At 37.0% G+C, this 22,324-nt stretch overlaps 1 protein-coding gene across 2 annotated transcripts in view; it reads right to left on the bottom strand.

The window, feature by feature from the left end:
- The window catches only part of QTGAL (queuosine-tRNA galactosyltransferase), a 103,703-nt gene that overhangs the window by 60,623 nt on the left and 20,756 nt on the right, over positions 1 to 22,324 (bottom strand). The window contains exons 1-2 of one of the 2 annotated variants that reach the window (XM_077787331.1): positions 15,810 to 15,827; positions 14,892 to 14,987 (exon numbers count right to left, since the gene is read on the bottom strand). Coding sequence is in view for 1 of the 2 variants with exons in the window: in XM_031506389.2 (XP_031362249.1) it covers positions 14,892 to 14,987 (96 nt within the window). In the remaining variant the exon portion in view is untranslated. Of the gene's footprint in view, positions 1 to 14,891; positions 14,988 to 15,809; positions 15,828 to 22,324 lie in introns of those variants that run through there. The other variant, XM_031506389.2, reaches the window with a different exon arrangement.

Raw genomic sequence — 22,324 nt, 5'->3', positions numbered from 1 at the left:
CTTGATGAATAGTAAGACATAAGAGATGTAAAACTTAATGCTATTCCATCAGAATATTCATGTATTTCTTGGTAATAATACTTTATAAATGTTTTTTATCCTATTAGCTTTTGTCACACAATGCTGTTATTAGCTCTAACATTAATCACCTGTATTTTTTCCTCACGTAGTCTTGCTATAATACATCTTTCATAGTTCAAATTCTCTAAAATAGCTGGTCTTTTTGTAAGGCTATATTTTGAAACTTATTGCAACTTGTTTCTAGTTCAATCTCTCTCTCAACAATGTCATCTCTATTCCATGGCCTTCCTAAGTGAGTACACCTTATCTCAGTGTTTGCACACAGATGTACAAAACTATGTGAACTTTCTGTTAAGATTCAAGAATTCTTTACAAATCTGTTTCTCACATCAAGAGACTGGAAAAGATTTGGCAATTTCCATTTCCAAGGTAGACAAACCAATGTTGTTAATTTTGCCTTCTCCCCTCAGCCTCAGGCATATCAATCACCTTTTCTGAACTCCACTTAATTCAGTCTCTTCCCTCCCAGATCTTTCAGGACAGCTTTCATAACTCCAGTGAGCTTCCCAATCCTTTTTTTTTTCCTATGGATTCTCTGAAAAACAACCAACATGCACCACGTTTCTTATCCCATTCCTGGCCTCTGGCAGCCTCACTCTCTGTTGGACAGAGCAAACCATTCCATTAAATTTGGGATATGCTCCAAAGGTTCACAGCAAGCACCCAGGAATGCTCTGTGTGTGTGTGTGGAGAGCACTTGTGCATCAGGGCTCAGAAATTCCATGCTGAGCTCAGCAAAAAGACTGCTGGACCTTGCAACAGCATAAAGAAGCTGTCAGGATGAGAGAGGGGAAGCCATTCATGCTTGGGGAAGTATTTAGGTTTAAAACTATTCATTTCTGACGGAAAACAATCAAAGGGCATGGAAAAAGAGGCATCCTGTTGTCTAACTGTATTCCAAAAAATGCCTTTATTGATGGAGCAGAGATTTCTGGCAGGGAGTGTGGCTGATGGAGAGAAGCGGGTGAACGCAGGGGATACAAAAAATCTTCTGCCAAATCATGGACCAAATGGACTGAGAATGGTAAAGAGGCAGCAGCAGAGGCCAGCAAAACACAAAAATCTGGGACTGGAGAGCAGCAGGAGCAAAAGCCCCATGGCACTGGACAGGCAGGGTATCCTGGAGTTGTTTATGTTGCTGGGTGTGAAGGTCAGCTACTTACAGGCACTTCAAGTCAAGGGACATTAACAAAGCCAAAACAGGATCTGACTTCTAAACTAACACTTGGTTTTTACTGACTTCTAATGAGATATATTTTGCAAGCCTTTAAGAGGGACAGACAGACAGAAGAATTCTTTATTAATCTAAGGGTAACATAACCTTCTTTATTAATCCAAGGGTAGATAACTGCAATTCGCAGTGGTGAGAAAGGGTTAAACTAGTCAGTTTTGTGCTAAGACAAACAAATAAACAAACAAATCTTTCTTCAATTCAGGCTTAAAGGTTCTCATTTCTTCCAGAGCAGAGCACTGATGATTCACAGCTGTTTGGCATCTGCTGTACTTTACCTAAAGAAATGTGTTCTCTTTGTCATCAGATATCTCCCAACACATGGATGGAGAATTCTCACTCCCTCCACTGCAGGCTGGATGTTATTAAATATTCCTTACACATTTCTGTTGGTGGAAATCAAAAACTAGGCACCTACAGGCATGGAAATATGAAAGCAGGATCTGCTTATCCACACCCAAGAAATGACATTTTTGTTTAGTACAGGTATTTAATTTGTGAAAGAATCTAAAAGCATCACCCTTCAATTTAAAGCAAGATTTTTATTATGCTCATTGTTAATGAAAATATTAAAAACCCCAACCTGGCAGTTAGAAAGGGTAAAATGTGTCTGTTCCTCCTACTTATGATCAGGAAAGTCTCATGTTTACTGCATGATTCAGAAAACGTAGCTGTTACTAAGCTGCAGCATTTTACCAGTGCAAGATGAGCTAAACTTTCGGTCATTTTGTTCCAAAATGCAGAACTTTTTGACCACATGAAACTAATTTTATATATGCCACTGATTCAAAACAAATTTTAAAAAATTGCGTTACTTTTGGCATCAAATTATTCTATAGAATCACACAGATGAAATAACTCTGTTAAAACAGCTGTGCAAAGTACTCAAATTGACTTGCTTTCTTCCTTTCCAATAAACCTCCAGCCTGCTTGGAAAGTCCTGTTTTTCCAGACTTCAATTTGGGAAGCTTATTTGGTAATCAGTCATTTTTCACAGGCACAAGTTCTCTTATTTTCTAGCAGCTGTGTACATACAAATTTCCATAAAAACCTACACTTAAAAGATCAAATTTGGAGACTTGAAACCTGGTAAAGGAGGAAAGAATAATGGCACAGCACAAGTAATAGTTGTCAAGATAAATTACAAATAAAAAATATGAAGCAACATTTGCCTATTTTCTCTTAAAAAATAACAAAAAAAAAAAGTATTAAATTTTCATGCTAATACAAGCACTTTACCAGGAGTGTGTTTGAAATGAATCACTGCCAACCCTGTAACATTGCCCAAAAACATTAAGAAGCAGCACTTTTCCCAAATGCAATATTTAAAAATTCATTAACAGCAACAAATGTAAAGTTGTGGTCAAAAGATGGTCACAGTTAAACCAGCTCGGGTGTAAATCACTATAAATGGCACAAGATTTGCATACACAGCCTATAGGGGACATATATAAAATCCAGAGCCCTCATTATTAGTGAATTCCTGACAATGAGAAGCCCTGAAATAACAGCAAATATTTAACAGCACTTAATGCCAATACAAACACACATCTGCCCAACAGGGCATGGTAAGACAATTCCTTGGCAAAGCAGGTCAAATTCAGACAGGCAGAGTTAAAATACATTTCAAAAGGTAATTCTGAAAACCATGCCTGAATAAGGCTCTGCTTTTTGTAAGAGGTAGAAAAGTTACTCCTCTTTGCCAGTTGCTCACACATGGTTATGGATAATCACAGATTTGAGTCCAAATAACATATTTTTGCTTTTAAAAAGGGTTTGACAGAAATTTAAAAAGCCAAAACCTGTTATTTATATTATAATTAAAAACAGACAATAAAATTTTTGGTTTGCTTAATGTGGTGACATTCTTACATTCTACAATCACCAAAGTTGCCAGGAAAAAAAATTAACCAAATATATCAAATCCCAAATGAAAATTCAAACAACTTACAAAATATGTGAAGCAGTAGCTGCCCAGCTTGGTTTTAGAAATAAGTTTATTTCCCTGTAAAATTAATGAGTTGTGTTTATGGAGCTCTCTGGTAAGAGGTCAGAACTGAGAAGAGATTCCACTTCAGGCTATTAATCCAAAATTGTACAGACAGCAAGAATAAGTCCAGTGTCACAGGGTGGGACATAGCATCAGGCTGCCTTTCTGCAAAGCAACTGTTCAGCTTGGAATTCCATTTAATTTTGGAAATATTATGATTCAGCCAGCAAATATTCAGCTATTGATGCATATCAGAATGAAACAATGGACAGAGTTTTCAGGTAATTTGCAGGTAAATTCCCTGGCATGACCCATTCTGAGTATGTGCTCTGATACAGGTAGCTTTAGGTCTTTACAGCAACTCTTAATTACCAGTCCTTAATTGTCCTGCCCTTAGAGGGCTCAGTGCCCTGGCTGGGGCTGCTCCAAGAGTTCTCCTTCACCAGGACTTCCAGTCCTGGATGCAATGACATCTTTCAGACTAAAAATTTCTATCTATGAGCATTGTTTATGCATTATTCCTACCAAATCAGCACAAGCCCTGCCACAGCAGGGGCACTTTGCCATCAAGGCTGAAGCTGTGTTGTAATTTTCACTGAAGAGAAAGTTGAATTGAGTTCTATGTCTGGCTGCTTGCACCTGGTATCCCGCTATAAAAGGAGATTTTGGACTTCACCTCTCCTCAATACAGAACTTGAAACTAAAGTATCAGAGAACACATGCTTGCTACTGAGGCATGTAATTCCTTCCTTCCTCTTTATTCTAAAATTATTCACGTTACCTACTTGATGAACAAAAAAAAAAAAAAAAAAAAAAAAAAAAAAGAAGCCCAAGCAACCCAAGCTTTGAGTCAGATTCTTATCACAGGGACCCAGTTCTCAGGCAACAGTGAAATGCATGCTATCCTGTCAGACAGAAAATAATTTCTTGTTCCTAAATAACAAAACATGTATTTACTACAGATACTGTTTCAGCCATGTAAGAAATATTTTTATGCTTTGCTTTTGTCATTTTATCAATGCTCTATTTGTGTTCAATAGCATCCTGCATTGTGCAGAGCAGCAGGATGACAGACCCAATCACTGGAACTTGACATTAACGTGCTCACATTCCACAATCAGCTTGGCTAGAAAAGCCATGAAAGAGTGAATTTAATATATGGCAGAACACCAGAATTTCTTGTTTGTTTGTTTGTTTCAAATTCTACAAATCATCTGTCAGATTCTGAATAGCAACGAGGCCTACAAAGTTTCCTCTTCTTCCACTAAGCTGGTTTTGTTCATTCTCCTCTGACCATGGCCTCCCAAAGGACCAGGGATGATTTCTCCATCACTGCCTGCACCTGCCAAACAAGAAAATCAGAAGTACTTCTCTGCTGACAAAAATGTTTCTAATTTTCCATCACTAATATATGATTATTTATACAGCTCTAGCAGCAAAGAGACAAGTGGGAATCCATTGAATATGGCATCAACACCATCAAGACTTCAACAAGCCCATTCAGTTAAGAGACAAAATGAGCTACAGCAGAAACTCCTTTAACTACTGGGAAATTCCTATTTACACGAGTATGCCAAGCAGTGCTGACAACAGCAGAGGTGCCCCAGGTCACCTGCAACCATCAGAATTTTACAGAAAATGGCTCTGAAGGCAAAAGGATAACACTTCATCATTTCTAATTTGCAGGAAATTGCTTCCATGTAAGTTACTGTGTAAAAATACATTCAGATTTGGGAGGGACTGTGATTTAAATATGGTTCAAGATAAAAGGATTAAAATGTGACATGACATAGTGGTAATTACTGAAGTAAATGAAAGGGTCAGCTGTTCTGTGCTTTCCAAAAGGAGGAGGCAAACATCTAGCGGAGAAACAAAATCCATAAAAAGTTTTCAACCCGTAATTTTGTATCAATGGACACAGATCTCTCAGACCAGAACACTGAGCCTTCTAGCATTATTCTTTCAGCCCAGGGACAGAACCAAGGCCAACAAAAGTGACTTTGTCCACTTGGACTGGGCTGCAGCCCCCAGGACCTGCTCGCGCTGACAGGAAATCGCCGCAGCCTCGAGCCTTCATCTACCCACGTGAACCACAGACCACAGACCAGCCTCTGTTCTCTCCTAATTGTCAACATCTGCTCTGCACAGCTATGAATGATTGTATGACACACAAAAAAAAAACTCTCTTACTGACTCCAAAGGCTGTTGGGTTTGTGTTTTTCTTTTTTTCTTTTTGAAGGCGAAATCTGACGCTGAAGTTTGGCTTCTAGGTTAAGATTTGCATTCTTCTGAAAGATGCCATTAAAATGGAATTCAGGGTAGGTAGGAAAAGCTGATGTTGCTGATTATTCCTTTTTAAAGTCAGGTGGCCAAATAAATTGCAGTTGAGATAACACATTATTTTCAAATATTGGAGAGAAATGGAACACCAGCCCACTGGTGGAGGTAGCAAGTTTCACGAGAGGTAGCTGTGACCCCTCTGACGGCTTGATTCATGCCAAGTACAACAAACCTCAACCCAAATATCTCAGCCCTAAAAAAGTGAGGCTGCAGATGTACCAGTGGACACATTCAGCCTGACCTGAGTTTCAGTTCAGAGAAGAAATACATTTGAGGACAGCTTAGCAGCACTGCCACTTGAAACCTCCACTTTCCTGCTCTTTCAAGTGAGCCATCAGGGCTTCTAAGACTGTCAGGCATTTGAATGTATCAGTTTCTAATTTATTTTCATTTCACAATCACATATTTATTTATTTATAGTAGAAGAGTGCCAGTATGAAAGGTATGGCTAAAACTCTGGAGACATGGCCACATTACAATTTTAGATGGTCACTAGGCCTGGCTTAAAAGGCAGAGGAGGAAGGAAAAAGGGAGATGCACATCAGCCTGTCTGCAGCCCTCATTAGCAGTGGGGCTCTTCATGAGCAGGAGAAGCAGAAGAATGGAAGGAGCAATAATTAAAGAACAAATCACAAGGGCAGTCAGCCCTTGCCAGTGTAATTCTCAGACACTTTTCCAGGGCCGGAACACAATGTGATAAGGATTTCTCAACTGACTCCTGCACAAAGCAGAGGTTGATTGTTGGCTGCATTTAGGACAACAGGGGGAAAAAAAATCTTTTCTCCTTCAGCTGAAATACTCAGGAAATGAACAGAAGGAACAGAACACTGAGAACATAAAGCTAAACACGGTTCTTTTAGTGTCTACACTAAAGTGGCTCCTTTATCTCTCCTGGCTTCTGTGATAGCAGAGCTGAGATTTCCCTGCAGTTTTCCAGCTGTAAATGCTGACATTTCATTTGCTCCTCGCTAGCCTGGGCTCAGTATCACCCTGCTGGCCTGGCAGTGCTCCAAGTGAAGCGTGTAAAAGTGTGTGAGCATGTGGACAGTCTGGTTTCTCTCAGAAACATTAAAACCCTTTTAAATGCAATTGCCAACCTGGTGACCAATTTACCTCCTTCCTCTAAGGCTTGACTGACAGAGAGGATTTCATAAACACAGAACTGTTTTCTCCAGTGTTTTATAATCAGAATATTAAGATCATTATTTTTCTGCTACTTTCTTATGGGTGATTACATTTCAATTTCTTCATTAAAAACTATTAAACAATCTCCTCCTTGCTAAATGAATGGACAATTAAGGATGTGGTCAACTTGTGGCTCTTTTGTGAAGCATCAGGGGAAGACAAAATTATATGGGGGAAGAGATGAAACCAAGAATGAAGTGAGAAAGTGAAAGCTGTTGAGTGTTGTCACAGCTAGAAAAAACAATTCCAAAAGCTGTAGTGGAAGAACATGTCAAAAATGAAACAAAACAAAACAACACTAAAGAAAATACAGAGTATAAGATCTGCCCATACAATCCCAAAATCCCCAAAATTACAGTGTCAAACCAGTGGGTTTCAGAAAAATAAAGGTCTGGAATGCATGCTCAAAATAAATTTCAATTGTCATTGAAACTATTAGGTGATATTAAGCACAAACTTGGATCCTGTTTTATTAGCTTTAAAAAAAAAAAAACATGGCAAAGGGGTTTAAAAGCATGTACGGTAGCTAAGACACAAATCAAACCAGAAGCATTTGTGTAATATGTGCAGTCTGATGTAAAAAAATAAAAAAATGCCCAAAAACTAACCCCCTCCCAAAAAAGGGGGAAGAAAGAGAAAAAAAGCAAGCTTAAGCTGCATTATTGACAGCACACTTATTTTGTCTTTTGTGGCTAGATAAATGCTCCAAAGCTATAAAGATTAAAACATTTTAAAGTACATTTTTAAAACATTTGTAAGTACAGTTTGAACTATTTACTAGACAGCAAGCAGTTTCTGCAATTTATCTTTTCTACTTCATAAAATAATCATAACCCTGAGATTCATACATTCATGGTTATATTTATTTCACTCTGACAGTCCTATAGTATAGGTATGCAAAGAATTATCCAAAATAAATACAGACCTCTTGGCATGCTCTGGAATTATACACCTGAAAATAATAATTCCTTTTACTATACAAACTTTCTGAACACCTCTCTTTTATGTTGACAGGCATGATTCAGATCCACTCCAGTAAACTCAACACCATAAATGAATGGTACCAAATTAGTCTAATAAAAAGAAATCTGGTAACATCTGCTTTTTCTGTTTCAGTAGCTCTGAAGAAATCAAAGAAGTAGTTTGCAGCAACTCCTAAATCCTCCTTCTCTGCTTACCTGCAGTATTTGCTTTTATATATTCTCTATATTCTTTGCATATATATTTGTAGCTCTGTAGCCTATTATTGTATCTAGCACCAATACTGTTCCCTACCCTGATAGGCAGAAAGATAAAAATAATTCCAGAGGCTCCAAACTGGGGGTCCAAGGCCCCTTTCCTATCTTGGCTCTCTGGAAGACAAGGTTGAAGCCAGCTCCTGCAGACACAATTTCATAAACAGAGTTCAGTTCCTATCTAAAGGAAAAGGGTTGAATTACCTCAGATTTATGTCTCTAATTGGAGATTTCTGTCACTTATGCTGATTTGCTGAATTTATCAAACTGTATTCACCCCGTGCAGGGGTGGGCATTTTCCACATCTGCCCCTTGGAGGCCTCCAATAAAGACCAGCCTTTATTCCACCTCCTGTACTGATACTGTCTCCAAAGTAGGGTTTTATTTCAAGGTTCTTTAAGGCATCAGTGGAAGTGGATATGCTCCTCACCTTTAAGATGATGAAATTGCTATAAGTGCACAGACAAATATCCATTTTTTATGAAAAAGTACACGCTGTTCACAGTACACTGATCCAAGCTAATGCGAAAAGCTCACTGTAATTTATTTGCACAATTTCAGCTCCAGAAATTCTAATCACAGTCCATTTGGCCAAGACTGTAAAAACAGAATAAAAATCCCATGTTCCAGTTTGTCACACTTGTACCAAGAGAAAAAAAATACATAAAAACTGAATTACTATTAAATCTGGATTCTTAAAATCCAAAACTGTCAGATTGGACAATGAATCTGGCTTTTTTATAACACAGAAAGGAAAAATATAAATTCAAACACAACAATATAACATATATTGTTAATACTTGTGAGAGGATAGGGTGGATGTAAATATTTTAAAACTCAGCTTCCTTAAGCAGTTAAAAAATCAGAAAAGCAACAACTACTGTGGAGACAAATGTCAAACATGACAGGGTGAAATCAGTATAAAAAAAGTATTAAGGGACAAAATCTTGAGTGTTGCAGATGAAATAGAATGTGCTTAACTCATGCTCATACACAATTTTTAAAACAGTGAAAAGCTGTTCAGTGTGCAGTTACAAGAGACAAAAGAACATTTTTTCCTGTGTATAAGGCTAAAAGAGGGAGTTGCATTGTAGGTGAAATACATTTGAAACTCATAAATTTTTATTACAGTAGGAGCCACAGTAAAAATATTTCCCTTCTTTCTTGGAATAAACACTTTGATTTTCAAATTCAAAAAAAGCAAATTACAGAAGTGAAAGGTGTGTCAGCTCTGTGCTCTCACATAAAGACAACCAGCTGAAAAATAAACATCACTGGGCTGGAAATGTCTACTTGGAGTGGGCTTTTTGTTTTGAAAGGAAAAAAAGTTAGGGCTACTTCAATATCTTAGCTATTGCTTTAAAATAAAGACTGGATTTTGTCCCTCAAAAAGAGGAAAAAGTATAGTTCCTTAAACTATAAAAGCTCAAAGTGAAGCTGTTTATTTGGAAGTCAGCACAAGCACATCAACAGGATAAATATGGCAGATCAAACAAGAGTTAAGTGGAGCACTCAGAAACTGGAAGTTTTTAGTTAGTTCCATCCATGTCCTTAACTGCAGCTCTAAATTAACAAATTGCCTTTAATTTATTTTAACATCTTGCCCTATTTCTAAAATAATTTTCAAGAGTATAGAGGAGACATAAATGGCAATAGTAACTTGAAAGACCAATTATGCATTTCTGAAAATTCAGTCCTGGACACTTGGCATTAGCTGTCCCTCTCCTACATCAAATGTCTACAAAAATGGCATTTAGGATGCAAATCTGTTGCATTCCTTATTGGTATCATTAAGTAACTAAAATACAAGAAAACATCATCAACTGGAACAAATTATAGTTCTCACAGAAATAGCTATTTCCTACCAGTGTCATTTCTGTGTCCATCAAAGTCATATCAGGCTTTTTCTGCCATACAAGAATCTGTCATGCTGTAATGCTGCATTCATCAAGAATTTTTTGGAACAAAGTCAAACTTATTATAATCACAAGTCTCTTTTATACTATATTACAATATTTCTCTTCCATTTTAACACTACCATGTATTATGAGCCACATTCCAGCCTTGTTTAATCATGCAAATTATCAAGCAAGATATGAAGAGGAAAAGTACAAGTTATTTAACACTCCTTCCCCTATGGGACACCTTTAAACTCATGCAAAACTGCACACACACAAAGCACAAGCTGTATACATTTCTGAATTCCAGCAAACCTGTTTCTAAGTTCAAAATATGTGACCCTGAGCTGCCTTTTCATAAAGCCTCACTGGGAAGTTCTAATTGTTCTTTGAGTTCACAGATGTGGCTAAGCCACTTCTCATTAAACTTTCTAGAATTCCATGAACCCTTTGACATGTATTTTCACATGTAAATATAAACACTGTCAAGCTTGTGAAACTTTGGTTCATTCTCCTCCAGAGGAGAACAAGGATCAACCAACTACAAAAGGAAGCAGCCAGTTGGGGTTTTTTTGGGTGTTTTTTTTTTTTTTTTTTTAATATGGTACAGGCTCAATCCCACACAAATACCCATTCCAGATTACTGCTGGAACCTGCTGCAATAACCAGCAACTTTGGCTGTTTCACTCAGCAGAAAAACATCAGGGTTTCACTATTAATGCAACATTTTTAAATAATATGGGTCAAGGAAGAGGAAACAATGATTAAAAAAATCCCAAGGAAGTGTTGAGAATCTTTTTATTGAAAGACAACAAACACAAGTGAGCCATTAATAGTGGCAAAGATGGGGAGGGGGAGGGTGGAGGGGATTTCAATCAGCCTTTTCATGTTTTATTCATTCTTAAGTAAGAAAGCCTTTCCCTCTGGCCAGTTTTTGTCTTTACTAACATAACCAGACAACAGGCACTGCATACATCCACTGTCAGATTGCTGCCTTGATTATTATTTCAGTTGGACACATGGACAGCCAACCCAAGCACTAACAAAGTGGAATTTTCTGTCTGCAGGTAGACAAAACAGCTGCTGTAAGCCAGAGATATTCAATCCGTGGTCCACCTGGATAATTCATCCTACTTGCAATCTACTCCTGCCAGTTTTTGACCACTGAGAACTTCCCTACTGAGCCACATGGTAATAATGGAATATTGAGTGCACTGAATTTACAGAGAGAAAAGGTCCAGCCATGCTGTCAGGTCCTTCTTGCCTTTGAAATAAGATGCATGCTCTGACTCCACCACAATGCTGGAACTATTTCCAAACTGAACATAAGTAGTAAATACTGGTTTGTAGCATGAATCTTTACCAAATATTAATTAAACTCTAATAAAGGAAGACTTAGTAAGTAGAAAAGCACAGCTTTAAAAGCTGTCAGTGAAATGTAACAGGCATCTTTTAGAGCACAGAAAGGTGTGAGCTATGAAATATTAATTACTGCTCTTCTTTCAGGTGGTTGGCAGAGATTATTGCTAAGAACTACAAATCACCTGTGACAATTCCCAGATTTATCCAACACCAAGAGCTCCAAGATAATCTGCAACGTCCTGCACGTACCAGGAAGTCATACAGCCACAGTCATCCAGAATCACTGTGGCTTTTTCAGACAGTTATTTATCAACATTAGTTATTAATCTACAATCCAGCCTTATCACCCACAGGCCCTCCCTTTTGGCAGGAGGCTCCTCACAAGTCAGTGTAAGTTTGCTGGCTGCTTCCTAAGTGAACAACCACGTGAAGGGCTGGAAATGTCTTTGGGGAGGAAGAAATGGTAGGTGAGATGGGATTGTGCTTCAGGCTGAACAGAATATTTCACGGGTTGAGAGACAAAACTAACCTAAAGCAGTGATTTAACAGATGTGCACATTAACTCAGCAACAGCCCTTAAAAATGACTTGCATAAATATTTGTGCAATTAATCCAACTTTAAAACCATTCAGAACTTTTCACTTACACAGCCAGTAAACATTTCCAGTGTAAAAGAGGGCTGCATGATCAATCCTCAGTCACTTTTACAAGCACAATTTGGACTCAGATATCCCACTGGATTAGTTTTAATCTACATTTTTTTTTCACTTACTTCAACATCAAAACAGCCAGTGCTCTTAATTTGTTTACTCATTTGCTTCCTGTACCTGTCACTGTGATCTGCACTTACTGAACAGTTACAATTATCCTTTTTTATTTGTTTTTTCACTCTTGGCCAGAAAGAGCAAGTCTTCCAGAACACATGTATTTAAGTTTTATATCAGTATACCCATAAAAGTGTGGTTTGCTCACCTGTCATTTATAAAAAAGATAACATTGAAGAAGCAAATATTGATCTTTTAAAAAGTAGCTTTTTTTATTATCATGCTCTCCTTGTACTCTCTCACTCCCACCACTCTCTGGGATATATATTCTGAAATTTCACGCATACCATAAAGTATCTTTGGAATGTTACAGTATAATTATTTAGAGAAACATTTAACGGATGAGTAAGTATCAAGAGGCCAGGGCTAAGGGAAAAGTTAAAATGCTGGCAGCGTTTTATATTGAAAGATCCTCTCAGGATGAGGACCAGGGGTGGACATTTGATTCAAAAATCTGGTATTGACTCAAGAAAAAAAAAACAAAAAACAAAAAACAAAAACAAAAAAACAGCATCCAGATCCAGCACCGAGGTGTCTGAAGGCACTTTTCAAAATATCTGCCTCCAACCACTGCTCCCAAACCTGGCTTTGGGCATGGTCCGGCACAGCAATCCAGTGCCACAGGATATTATTTGATCAATAACCTAAACATTATGATAAACAACATGATCTTGACAATTGGCTCTTTTTCCTTTTGGAATTGGTAGCTTGGTTTCCCAATTTTCAGCACAAATAATCTGCATGTGCATGGTGTGGAAATGCAGCAGAAGTGACTGGAAAGAGCTGGGCACTGAGTACAGAGAGAGCTAAAAAAAGCTAAACGTGCTTTCACTACAGGAACCTGCTGCAGACAACATGCTGTAAATTAAAGCAAATTTTCCTCAATTCCCTGAAGGACTGCTCCTCTCAGAGATTCTACAAATCCATTAACACAGGTCCTTCATTATAGATTTTTTGGGGTTTATGTACTGAAGAGAGTTTAAAAACACACACACACAATAAAGCATATGATATATCATGGTAGATGAGGGAGACCTTAGATAATTGATTCATACCCTGATTATTAGAGTACAGCTGAAATTTTACAGCAAAATTTCTCCAAGGCTTCAGACACTCATGGAATTCTCAGAAATCTACTGTCTTTGAGGAACTTCTGTTTCTGCATTCAGCTTAGAGGAGAACAGATAGCACGTTAAAAATTAATGAGGAACACACAAATAGTGTGAATCTCTAAAGCTCATCTTGTTACTCATTAAGTACCACAAGTTCTGCTGGTTCCAAACCCTATGTATGATCCAAAACTGTTAATCTATCTTTAAATTGTGTGACTCTATATTATATGTAAAAATAATGCATTTATTAAGGCTTTAAGAGATATTTGTAGCATGTAAGATTGCAAGGGATTTCCCAGGTCATCATATTTGCATCCTACTGTTGAAAATACAATGCTAAATAATCTCTTCCAGGACACAATGATTTCCACCTTATTTAAAATGAGGTTTTCTTGTTTGTTTTTGGGGTTTTTTTCATAATCTCGAAATCAGAATATTTGTTTTAATTTTCCACTTAACTCATCAAGGATCAAGTGGCCATTTAGCTGAAGCACTTCCGATTGTGTAGGACAAGCTTTTACATCCTCAAGCTTTTCTTCCTCTTCTCCAGCACAGTGATCCAGATGCTGTTCAGATAAATACACTGGTTTAAAACTGTATTTTTTCTAATGCCACACTCACAGGCAAATCCAAATATTCCTTGGGTAGCTTTTTCTGTAATTACTCTGCCTTGGTGAATTACAGGGAGCTGTAATACCACTGGTGATTTTAAAACAAGGTCTGTAGATTACTCCTTGTGCTACAATGACCATAGCAGGGCCTGTTAGTGGTTTTGTTTTTTTGGTTTTTTTGGGGGTTTTTTTTGAGATAGAAGAACACAACAGAGTTTATAATGAAGTCTAACAAATAAGGATATGTTAATCTTTTCAACCACTTAAATCCAAGGAAATCAAAACCAAATGTCTTTCTAACACAGCATCCCAAAACCCAAATACTTGGATCTCAAAGCCTGCTGGGATGTTTTCTGCAAACCATCCATTAGATTTCTTCTATCCTGTACAACATTCCTCCACAAGCTGGATTGATTTCTTCCACAGCTTAACTTGTTTTTGCCAAAGTCTCTTTTAGTCTCTATTTTAGTCCAGCATTGGCCTCCTGCCTAATGAAACAACTGTTCTTGATGCCAAAAACTGTCATCTTCAGTTGCACAAGATGCATCTCACTTACAATCAATGTAAAATGAGCCCAATGTTTAATGACTGAAGAACTGCTGTTTTAAAATGATCCCAAGCAAAACTTAAACAGATACAGGAGTGGTCAGTACCTTGGGTGGGAGAAGAACCATTCTCATGAAAGACTTTTTTTCCCCCTTTTGTACTCAAATCCACTTTTTGAAAAGAAAACCAAAATTTTAGAACATGAAAGCATATGTAGTTAACACAGGCAGCAGTAAGACATGTAGGACTCATTCCAAGCTTGAAAGCTTCATTCTCACTCAGGGTGAGGTCATTGTTCTGCAATGATCATGTGCACCATACCCTTGGCTTCTCTTGAACAAACCATGTTTCAATAGGAGAATCTGATAACCTTAATAAACTGTCAAGTACTGCTTATGACTGAAAAAAACCCATCCAAATAAAGCTGTGATGCTATTTTCCTGCTGGAATTTCTGAGCCAGCTGAAGCAGAGATACCTGTGTTAGAAGCTGTTCCTGGGTCAGGTTATTGATCCAGCGAGTGTATCGTTCAGTGGAGTCCAGTGGCTCTCTTCTGACTTGGCAACCAATAATCTAAAGCAAAATGACACAAATCCCCTACGTTAAACTCTGTACACCCACGTGGCAACAAAACAGTATCACAAAATAAACATTCAAAACATGGCAACTCCAATAATTAAGATAATCTATACAGACCTTACAAAACTCTGCATAAAATGTAAAAGGGGAAAATCACCTTTATTTTATATCTGAAGCTTTTCTATAACAGCACAAGATGGAAACTTAGTTTCTTTATTTAAAGAGTCACAGTGAAGCTGAACAAATACAGAATACAAAGAACTTTCAAAAGGTGAGAGATTAAAAAGGAGAATTTCAAATTTGGTTTTCTGAAAACCTGGTTTTCAATTACAGTCAAGTAGGAAGTGCAGTCATTTCTTTCCTGGCAGCTTGCAATTTAAATTAGAAGCAGAGGACAGAGTTTCACATTTTCATATTAATTTCTGAGCAGACTAATAATTTCATAAATGCTGTTGGCAATTTCAGCAAACTGAAGGGAATGTTGAATGCAAGTGCCCAGCGAAAGGACTATAATTCCCTGAAGTCCAAAGAACAACTGGTTCAAATCCCAGCTCCTCACACTTGAAGAGAAAACTGAACAGGTTTGATCAATTATCTGTACACACACAAGGAGAGGTGAAGGCAGATAGCAGAAGTGCTATTAAATTAGATTCTGACAGCTCTTTTCTGGATTATACATCACTGTTTGTAATTTCTGGAGTTTGACTTTAAGTCTCAGCCAAAATTCCCTCCTTCCATTTAGCCACACAGATAATTCCATTGCATGCTCCAGTTTACTTCTCTGTATTTTGGCTCACAACACTGTCCTGTACTTACTGTATTGCAGATTTTAAAATGCTTTCAGCCTTTTGGAACTGAAAAAAAAAATAGGTAAAATCCTCATCAAATAAAGTTATTATTTAGGAATTACTGCTATTGCAGTGAGAAAAATTAATGGGTTACATTGAATAACTTGGAGCACAATCTTTGGAAATGTAACTTTGCAACAGAACAGGAAAATAGCTGCAAGCTCATTACCAAAGTTAACGTGCTGAAGGAAGTGCTATGTTTGCACTCCCTTCTGCCCTAGGAGCTGCTTTCTTTTCACTTGCAGAACCAGCAGCACTCAAAGCCACTTTTATCATCATTTAAGAAGTTTGTTTTACAGACAAATGTGAAAATTGCCACAATGCAATCAAGTTTATTTCTAGATCCTGAGCCAAGCAAATCCCACACCCTTCTGCACTTCAGCTGTGCCATTCCCTCCCAATGGGACTCTGACACGTGACTGGGATTTTTGACTTGTGGCTGCAAGATAAACACCACCAAGCTGAGCCTTTGATTCAGCATCTGTAAAACCCAGCTCATGTAACCAGCTTCTTTCACACAATGAAAATCAGATTATTTAGAGCACAAACAGCTTCCTCCAGCTCCCCTGTGTAAGGTGTGGCAGCACAAGCAATTGCACACTGATTCCGTTTCCTCCATGTCTCACAGAGGTTTTATATTCACTAAATATTTCCTTAGAGCTTTCAAACTGAAGTGAAACGTTTTTCACTGTTGATTCTCTCATAACATTTAAAATACTGTGATAAAAATATTTCTGGCCTGTATTACACCCATTCAGTCCTTCCAAGAAACTCTGCATTAGAAATATTCTTTTCAGTATTTTGATGTTTCATTTGTTTCTATGTAAAAATAGAGTTCATCCAAGTTTCAAATTTTTGATCTAATTAGACAAGTTTGTTTTTATTATTACAAATGCTGGAGAGTGGCATATACCTGTATCTAGATTAAACTATGTAATATACACAATAAACTATTTAATATACACAATAAAACACTTCTTATTCCAACTGGAAATTTGCTGAAATGCAATATTAATATTAGTATTAGTTTTATAATTAATAATATATTTTAATATTAATATTACTTGTATAAAAAGCAGTACCATGAACAATGAATAAAAGAAATTTCTGGCTCGTAGCAAAGGACTATGGCAGTTCAGGAAAAACTAGAACTCTCATCAGGACAGAAAATCATGACTATCCTTTCTACTACCACAGCAATGAGGTAATTTGCTTTCCAGACAATTATTTTTTTAAAGGTAGTTTAGAGCTTATTTAGCTTTTTATTTAATTGCAATCAGCACTGGTGTCTCTGGAAAAAATATAAAAGAATTTATCCTTTATGACAGCAAGAAACACTAATAGGAAGAAAAGTAAAAGCACAAAATAGGGGGTTTATCTTAAGTACCAACAAATACCTACACTGAAAGGCAACACAAGTCAATTCTAAAACCAAAAATGGCTTAAAATGAGCTCTGTGGGAAGAAGTGAGTGGCCAAATACAGGATCAGTTTGTGGCCCTACAGTCCTGCTTCATCTACTGCTTCACCAAAAGCCTCCAGCATCTGCCAGTCCTGCCCTGATGGTCTCAGACAGGAGTCAAAACAGCATTTTAGGTCTGTATTTAGGCACCTGAATCTGTCTTAATAACTCTACCACTTCACACAATTAGGAGTGGAGTTAATGAATTGTACCTAAATAACCTTATCAGATGAATGTCACAGACATGTTCTTTATGCCACTGCATTGAAAATATCTTCAAGAGTTAGGGAACTATAAAGCCAGAAAAACAGGATTATGGTACAACTAAAGCAGTACAAATAACAATAGTAAAAATAACTCTGAGCGTCTCCAGGTCACAGTACCAGAAATAATCCAATGAGCACATTCAATAAATTCAGAGTTATGCTCACGGTCAGAGGAACTGGGCAGGATAAAACACACATTACCAAATCCTGCTTAAAGTCACCTCTAGTCACTGTCCTGTGAGGTACAAAACCGTCCTGTGAGGTGAAAAAAGAGAATTTCACTCTCATATCTGACGTGTGCAAAGCCCAGCACTCTACCCAGTCAGACTTGTGACAACTTGTTCCAACTTTCACCAGTGGTTTTGAAATGCAATATTCAGGTGGAGATCATTTAAATCATTGTAGAGTTTTATGTTTTGCCTTGCACACTGAAGTGGAAAAGGAAATGGGTGAGAGGAAACAAAGTTTAAATGAGTTGGCAATAATTAAAACCAAGGCGTTTTCTGCAGATGTGGTGTTTTTGAGTTTTTAATCACTACAACTTCCTCTACCACAAACAATCTTCTTTATTCAGGAGGCAGCTGATGGGTCAGAATCCATCCGTTGTACTAAAGAGGAAATGAGGATGAAAAAATAATTGGTCTTCAATTTTATCCCAATATATTCCACCCTTGTTTTAAAGAAAGAGGAAATGAACAAAGACAGCCGAAAGCATAAAGTCTCCACAAGGCAGTAGGCACTGAATGTACAAAACCAGGAGTTCTTCATATAATGTATCCTCTCCTAAAGAACTTTATTATTGAAACAGGTATTTAAAAAAAAATATGCATTTTAGCATGAAAAAATCCCTGGCTTTTCTGTACAAAATAAATACAACTTTCAAAGGTTATGCAAAGTACAAAACTTCATTCTATGTTCTGAGGAAGAATGTGCAGTGTTCTGTTTCATATTAGAAATGTGACAGAATGATGTGAACCTCCTCGAAGAGAATGTAATTAAGTACTTAGTGATGCTGTAATTAGAAAAATCATAAAATCTCATCCTAGATAAAGTTCAGTGAAAAGGAAGATTATCCAAATAACAAGTAAAATAGGGAGGATTATCTCAAGGGCACAACACCTTTTCCCCCACTATGCCTCTTTATGAGAACCCACAGACGGAAAAATCCTAAAATAAAAAGCTAATAAGAGTTCCTTTTTTTATTATAAATAAATTGTATTAAATAATTATTATAAGAGTTATTTAATAAGTTACCTTATCCTAAATGTTTAAGAGCAGCTTTAGTTAATGAAGCCCACATCTTTTGTGTTAAGGAAAGGTACATGTCATGCTTGCTGTCTCCAAACCCTACTTCAATTATTATGATTGTAATAATTTTATGCAGTAATTTCCTTTAAGAAAGATTTTGTGATCATCATTTAATGCAATTAAAAGGAAAAATAAACTAAAGAAATATTTTTATGTGGTTCAAATCTTTCCAAAATGATATACTGCAGGAAGAAGGTAGTAAAATGTGTTTCCTCTCCCAATCATTTCCAAGGGAGGAAATTGTTCTTCAAAACATGACACCTGTGAGGTAATTTGCATTAGGTGTAAATATACAAAATACACCCTGGTGTATTTAAAACATGTTTTAAAAATTATAAAATATGTTGATATTGCTGACTCCCCAAAGAAGGCTTAAGTCAGATGAATATCCATTTCCACAGATGCTTCTATCTTGCAGCAATCCAGTTTTAAGAACACCTGCTAAACATTCTCCTTGACCCTAGTTCAAGTCCAAAGTCCACAAAAGGATGTTACATGTTTCTTTTCAGCACATAAAAAGAGAGTAATCAAAAACTGAGGAAGTCTGAATTTTCTTTAGTGGATTTATATGAAAAACAAGAAGTCATGGTGTAATCAGAACGAGCCCAACTGAGCATCACAACACAGGAAGATTTAAAAAGATGTTGTCCCACGTGTGAATTAATGAAGCTTGAACATGACATTTTGGGGAAAACTTCAAGTAGATATCATTGAAGAGATACCAATTTCTTTTGTCTGTAGCTTCACAAAGTCGGATTGCATTGTAATAGTTATCACCTCAGCAAAATGCCTGAACACCAGGAGCACGGAATCTCGATTTTCAAACATTTTATGCTTCAGACATAGTTTAAAAATGAAATATGTTTACATGAATGAAATGCATTACAATCAGACTTACATGAATATCAAACTCCAGTACTCACAATCATTTGATGGTGTTATTGGCATGTGGAGGCCATTTTAAACACAAATTTAATTACAAAGTTGTGTCAGTTGGGCTGTTTCCCATTTGGGCTATTGGATTAAATGTAGAACAGACCTAGACTGACATCATGACTTTGAAAATGCTCTGTGGTTCTTTTCAGAAATACCAAATTTTAAAAAATCTTTAAAGAAGCTGCCTAATAAAAAGCAAAGACACAGCTGAATTCCAGCAGATCTGGACGATACACATGGAAAGGCCCAATTATCAAAAATATAAGAATAATACTCTCACATTGTCAAAGAAAGAATTTTCATATTCTCCAGTGCAAAAAAAGGAATAATATTTTTTCCTCTAAACATACTCTAATGTCACCAGTTCTGACAAAACCTTCAGACAACTGCTACTTTAGTTTCTACTCTCCAAACCAAGAGAAGATTATTGAAAATAATAAATTATTTATATATTCTATATGATTAATAAACAATAAAATACTTGTCTATTATATTTTATTATTATTTTTATATACTTATAAATTACTTTTAAAAGCCTCTAATGACAATTTCCTGAAGTGAAATCTATAAATGTTTTTATAAGTATCTATACTGGATAGCCTTAATTCAGACTTACATTTTCCACATGCTGGAGAAGAATGTACAAGACTTGGTAGTTTCATAATAGTGTGCAGTAAAATGGAATTGGATATAAAAAAAAATCTGCTGACTAGAATAATTAAGACTAGTTCATGAAAACATTCCTCTGGACATAAAAAATCAACTGATGTTGGACATTAACAGCTGCATGTAATCACCTCAGGAATATAATCTCATTTTCCCTTCTGTCTATACCAAAGACAGAGCAGAGCCTCTTAGATCTACTCAGCCCCTTTAGTGGAGCAAATTCCTGCTAACAGGTTTATGCAAACAAATTGGATTTGTCATCCAAGACATGACAGTAGTCAATTAATGTCTCTTCAATAGCTGTTATATGAATTAATTTTTATATTATAATTAACCTCTACAGGCAGTGCTTGCTGGGGCAGGCCCGGGCAGCTCACACTGAGCTGTCTCAAACGTGCAGAGTAAGACAGGCACAAGGAGAGCTGTGCAAATTAACTAAGGAGAAAAAAAGTTTATTTAAGTTCTATGCAAAGAAGATCTTAATCAACTTCACATCCAAAATAAAGAATTTATCAAAGGAAAATCTGCTAAGCTATATGCTACAACTAAGCTATATGCTACAACTGGACGATAAAGCATTTAGGGGGAGATGGTAAAACCTGGACTTCAGAATTAAAGACACAGAATGAGAGAAGCTCACCAACAACCTCGCTGAACACAGGAAGGATGAAAATTAAATAGAGGTACAGAACTGAATTTAAATGGGGGACAGAGAGCTAACATTCAGCATTATGTAGTTCTGCTTTATGGCAGTTTAATAAAACCTCACATACACTCATTGTCTTTTCACACTGCAAAATTACAGAATCAAGTGGATCTGATCATTTCAGCCACAAGAAAAGAATGGTATGACTCAAACTAGTGCACTCTGTAAGTAGAGCACTCACTAAGGGAAGGAGGAAAAAACAGTCGTGCTCCTTTCTAACACATGGCAGAAAGGTGTGACAGGTCCCAGCAAGCAGAACAGCACAGGGTACAGTGACATTAAAAAAAAATCTATTAAATTATAGCTTTCAGAATTAAAAAACATGTTTCCAGACCAAAAGAAAAAAAAAAAATCCTCTTAACTTCTAAGTGTAGTTAATTTGTGAAGTTCAGAGGTGGGAAGAAAACAGCCAATCCCTTTGGCCTAGAGCTGTGCCTTAAAGAAAGGAGCAGCTCAGCTCTCATTCATCTGCTGATTTCTCCAATTCCTTGGCAGATTGTGCAATATTTGCTTCAGCTCTCCCAGGGCAGGTGAACAGGTCTGTGAGCCAGCAGCCAGGAATTGTTCAAGTTCACTCAATCCCATCAACTGTCTTAGAGTCACATTAACCATCAAAGATATGCAGAATTCAGGCAGTTGGTTAACACAGGCAGATAATCAACAGATAAAAATGGCTTTAAGCACTGCTGCTCTTGATCTAAAGCCAAGCTACAGAATATGCCAAAAATCTGCTTTAGAGATGCAAAATAGTGAGAATTGCTCATTGAAGACATGCAAATGGTATCTTCACGTTCTCTCACATGCCCAGGTATCCTACCTGTTTGAGGCAGAGGATTGCAATTTCACAACAAATAGCAAGGTGTTCATTGTGACACTGCTACTGATTCACCTCCTACTGAGCCAGAGAAAACAAAAGGAAATAATGTTCTTTACTTCTATTCTCACTCCAGCTATTTTCTCACTCAGGTAGGAGACAGTGAGGAAAAGTTTAGTTATTTTCAAAGCTCTTAAATGTTACTCAGTGTCTCCAAGATCATTCCCAGATCCAGTGATTCTCCTTGAGCATGCCCAGAGCAGGGCCTGCTGGAAGCATCCAGCAACAAGACAAGCAGGGAGCAGATCCAACTGACATCCCCCTCT

This window comes from Lonchura striata, chromosome 19, assembly GCF_046129695.1.
Source record: "Lonchura striata isolate bLonStr1 chromosome 19, bLonStr1.mat, whole genome shotgun sequence".
NCBI classification, from domain to species: domain Eukaryota; kingdom Metazoa; phylum Chordata; class Aves; order Passeriformes; family Estrildidae; genus Lonchura; species Lonchura striata.
The sequence above is the reverse complement of the archived record's forward strand: the minus strand, read 5'-3'. Positions and strand labels throughout refer to the sequence as shown.